Source organism: Cajanus cajan, chromosome 6 (assembly GCF_000230855.2).
Source record: "Cajanus cajan strain Asha chromosome 6, NIPB_CcT2T_4, whole genome shotgun sequence".
In the NCBI taxonomy this organism is placed as follows: Eukaryota; Viridiplantae; Streptophyta; class Magnoliopsida; order Fabales; family Fabaceae; genus Cajanus; species Cajanus cajan.
The window spans coordinates 61,359,622-61,364,833 of NC_138522.1; the positions used below are offsets into that span (position 1 = coordinate 61,359,622).

Genomic DNA, 5,212 nt, shown 5'->3' on the forward strand with positions numbered 1-5,212 from the left:
TGTAAAGTTGGCTAAAGACCTAAAGTTATTTATTGTTTTAATAGTTTCAAATTTCAATACGCAAACTAGTATTCAACCTTCTCATCAGTTATGTTAAGACAGGAGCTAATAAATAATTTTGTTTTTCTCATTAACCCACGCTATGTATGGTTGACGAGAAACCGAAATTTGACTCACAGTCAACAATATTAATATTAATACTACCTAACATATGTAGTACTAGTATTCTTCTTTATTTAATTATAATTATTTTCTATATTTCTGCTCTTCCATTTATTTTTTAGATGTTTTTTTTATTACTTTATATCTTTCACTTCTCTCAAGTAAGAGAAGCCAAAAACGATAACAAGGTTAAAACAGAAGACAAACGAACAACAACTACTACTTGGAGAACATGCACTTCTCGGGGAAATAGCTGTTCCTTCTTTCATCTCAAACATGCAGTGGGTCCCTTCTACCCTCCCAACCTAGCTCTGACAACACAAAGAACCATTTTCTGATCACCAACTCGCTCTAACTTGAAGCATCACCAACTTTCGAATAACTGATCAGTGTTATTTTCCACAGTCTCATTGGGACCACTAGATATGTCATGATATGAGTTATAGTGATCAGAAAGGGCTTCATTGATGGCCTGCAGTGAATTGGTTCAAACCCATTGATGAGCCTAACGAAGCAAACTTTGCCAACTCTTGCGGTAGGAATGGATGATGTCCACCTCCACTTCCACTCACGCCAAGAAAATCTCTTGTCAAGTTATGTTCCACTGTGTTTGAGCCAGGGTGGTGGAGCTTCATATTGTTTTGCATCATAAACTCGTCAAAACCGTTTGATGAATGCGTCAATGAGCTGAAGTTAGTGGAGCTACCCAACATAGTTGAGCCACTGCTTGTTGCATTGAAATTCTCATGTTGGTTCATGTTTTGAAAGGCTTCGTCAAGTTGGTCACAGTTTTGGCTTGCGGTATTGCTATTGAGAGTAGTGGTTTGGGTGGAAGATGAACTCATAACTCCAAAACTGCCACTGAAAATTGAAGGCTTGGTGCTTCTGGTGGAACCCATCTGTGCTGCTTTTTGCAAAAGAGCAGTGGCTGACATCGGTGAAGCTGAGTTTGAATTATTGCTTTGACTCTCGGAATAAAGGGTTGTCAAATCTGAAGCTCCACCCTCTCCCTTTTTCCCCATTAGTGGAGATAAGGAAAGGTTTGGATTAGTTGAATTAGAAGGTGGCATTCCAAAATTGGAGAATATTGAAGAAGAACCAAGCATGGTATTATTAGCTTGTGCCATTTGCAATCCCTCAGGCAAACCTGAAGAACTTGATGATGCCACATCAAGTGGATTGTTCATGTGGTGATTTCCCTGGTTCAACCACAGTGACAAGTTTGGTCTTTGGTGGAATATATGCGAACCAAATTGTGGAACATTTTGCATTCCCTGACCGGTGATTAATCCACATGACGACAAACCACCCTGTGCGTTCATCACATCTTCGCTCTTAAAATTTAGACTACTTGTAGCAACTGAGGTGAGTCTCGAATTCTCTTCAGCCAAGGCATCGCAGAAGGCCCTGTGAGTAATAAAACTGTCCTTCCTGTGCAAAGAGTTCAATGAAAATTCCCCATTAATTACCTCATCATTTAAACTATATACACAATTATTACGCACTAAATCCCAAACTCAATGCACGAACAAACATAAAAACCTTACACATGTTTAAGCATTTATTTCATATACAAAAAAATTACCAATAAACAAGGACAATATGTATAGCAGAATTCTTACGTGACTTCGTAACTGGCAATTAAATTAATGTCTACTTTATGTCCATGACACGAAATTTTCACTTTCACGTTATATATAAAGTCACATGAAAGAAAATCAGCACGATGAGAATATTCATTCAAAAACTCTATGAATTAGTTAACTACCTGGAAAAGAGAGTGCCACAATCACACTTATACTCTCTGGTGCCACAGGTTTTGGTGTGAGCTTTCCAATCAGATTGAACTGCGTATTTTTTGGAGCACTTTTCACACTTCCACTTTTTCTCACCGTGTTTTCTGCTGTAATGTTTCTTTATTCCGGTGAGGTCGCCGAGAGCCCTTGCAGCGTCGTGGTGGACACATGTTTTCTCTGGACAGATATAAACCTTCTTTCGAACCTCTTTGTTTGACCTCTGTCGTAGCTTCCATGGAAGGTTGTGACCCCTCCTATGAAGCTGAAGATTCTGGTCCCTCTGAAACCCTTTGTTGCATATTTCGCAGACAAAACGGTTCGTGGCCATGAGAGTCTTCGGCGAGAGAGCAATAACCTCCGCATCTGGATCTACATAATCCAATATCCAGATTAATCAAAGGTGGAAAAATTAGTGTTTTTAATTAGTTGAGTAATTAATATATAAATAATAATAATATTAAGTACCTGGTGTTCCTGGTAGATTTCTCTTCTTCTTGGTGAGTGGAGGGGGATTAGGGTTAGGGTTTGAGTTTGCGTTTGTGTTTTGTTCATTGGAAAGTCCTCCAATGGAAGTGGATAGTGAAAAGGGGTCACCGGGTATCATTTGCATAATAGAAAAAATAGAGCAGTGAGGCTATATTGGAAGGTTTTTTTTGCTTCTATAACAAAGTAGAAGCAAACAGCTAACTTTCAAAGGTTTCAGACAGTACAAGGAAGAAAACAAGGGATGTTAGAATAGCTAAAGCCAAGAAATATAATATAAGTTATTATGGAGGGTACCCATATTATTCTGTAAGAGAGAGTGCCTGGCTTCATGTGATTATTCTGCCAAAAGACAAGAAAAAGCCATAGACCAAACTCGAGTCCAATAATATATATTTTACCGGCTGAAAATAATATTGTATGTTATATAGACTTGTTCAAAGCCTTCCAAGTGGTCCTCTGCTATATTGTTTTGATTTCTTTAACATGCGAAAGATAAAACTAAAAGCTCGTATAATATATGTAGAGAGAGTTATATTATTGTATTTTTATGTTTATACACATTAATTTTTCACAACTATATTTTTCTTTCTGAGTCTCTCTCTCTCTCTCTTATCTTATGACCTATTTTATTTTCTATTTTCCCTCTTTTCTATCTTAGTTCTTTTAATTATAAAGTAAAAGTTATACAGATAATATGTGAGCTTTTATGTCTGGTGTCATCATCCCTTAATTCCTCTCTCTCCTTTCACTTGCTCTTTGCTGTCTTTGGTTTTACGCGTATACTCTCTTTCTGAATATCTTATTTACTGGCACCCTCAAAGTGATTGTCAGCCATAAATTTTAACGGGCCACCACATGCATACGCACACACTAGTACTCTTTCTCTTCCAGTCTCACACACATATAGATCAGAATACTTTCTCAAAACAGATACAACCCACATGCACATAGAATATCTGCGTTAGTTGATTTTCTTCGCGTTATGTCTACCAAATTAAAGGTTATATTAGTAGTATAGGAATAATGATCGGCTAAGAACCAATAGGGTCGGCTTTATAATGGATTTGTATTGATATATATATATATATACACCAAATTGTTTTTTGCACTGTTTTAAGCGTCAAATAAAAAAATAAAATTATAAAGTATTTTTATAAAACAATAAAAACTCAAGATAAATATAAAAGATGAGAAAAATGGTTATACACAACACTATTAAACAATTTTACACAATCATCTAATGTTAGTTGATTTTTATAATAATTAGTTTATAAATAATACAAATGGTGATTTATGATTGGTTAATATTATAAAAAAAATATTGAGAGAAGATTAAATCCATGAAAGATATATTACTTTCATTCCTATTTACAAAACTCAACTTAAAAACAATTTTTGTTTCTTTATATATATAAAACACAATTCATGTTATTTCATATATTAATTATTTTTATATTAAAATATTTCTAATTAAAGTGTGTTATCTTATTTTTAATAAAATGCATTAGTTATAATAAACTCTTTAAACATGCACTATTTATAGAAAGATCAGTATTAATTAATTAGGGATATTTTAGAAAATATTACATAAAATGATATAAAAAAGTATCACTATAAATAAAATATATATAGACATAAATTTATTTGACATATATTTACACATAATTTTAATATTAGTTTTGAATTGTATGTTACTATAACTTATACCTACACTAGTTAATACTATACTAACATATTTTATACTTATAATATAGATAAAAATAATTTTAAATAATAAATATTATGTAATTATATACATAATAATTTTTTTTATAGTGTAATTTATATATAAAAAAATAATATGAATTGGATCTTACATAAAAAAAATAAACAATTTTTTAAAGTTGAGTCTTATAAATAAAATAAAATAATAAATAAGATAAACTAATTATTATCAAAACTAAATTAATTAATTACTTAATTTTAAAAAATTAATTAATTGAACGTTATAAAGAATAACGAATGTATAGTAATTAATAGAGGTTAATTAAGGAGTTTTCCTAGTATAAAGCATGTATGGGATTGGGAGAAGTGAATAAAGTAACTTTATATATGTAGACGTTGATACGTTGACTGGTAGAAAGGTGAAGAGCATTAGTAGTAATAGTGTAATACGTATAAAAAGGTTTGTGCACGTGAAAATGATAGAGATTAGAGGGTAACAGAAAAGTTACTTAGCTTTAGTTGGTATCGAATGATTAAGCCATAATTAGAGTGGGGAGTCCCTTTTAGAATGCGAGAGAGAGAGACAAGTGTGGGACAGCGTTTGAGGTTCTCTCTTCTCAACGCAAGCTGATAGGACCGTCCGTGATACTCTGTCATCGCAATGGCTCAACAAAATTGAACCATGGGGTCCCCGCTGCACCGTCCATTTTCCCAAACACTCCATTCTTTTTTACTTTTACTTTTTTTACACTATTTTTTTACTACTCTGCAAGCAAATAAGAAATAAAATATATTTTTTAATTTACCCAAAATAACTATTACATGTCAAACTCAACATACATATGTTTTTGTTACACATTTTCTATTTAATATTAAAGTTTAGCCTTTTAACCTTCGTCTGGGCTAAAACCCTGTGCTACCTAATCCACTTGAATACGGCTTAGTTCGTGGATTTGGTGTGCCACTTTCAAAACTCATTCCTACCCATTCTTGTCTCAAGTAAAAGAATAAAACTTTTATTTTATCCAAGTAATATCATTTTTAGTTTTACTTAGTAATTTCGA

The 5,212-nt window shown here is 33.0% G+C and overlaps 1 protein-coding gene across 1 annotated transcript; it reads right to left on the reverse strand.

Moving 5' to 3' along the window:
- Window positions 1–272: 272 nt before the first annotated feature.
- JKD (C2H2-like zinc finger protein) lies at window positions 273–2,830 on the reverse strand. Its single transcript, XM_020357187.3, has 3 exons — window positions 2,424–2,830; window positions 1,931–2,327; window positions 273–1,593 (listed from the first exon to the last, which is right to left on the reverse strand). The coding sequence occupies exons 1-3, from the start codon at window positions 2,566–2,568 to the stop codon at window positions 624–626; spliced, it is 1,512 nt and encodes a 503-aa protein (XP_020212776.1). The 5' UTR covers window positions 2,569–2,830; the 3' UTR covers window positions 273–623.
- Window positions 2,831–5,212: the final 2,382 nt, after the last annotated feature.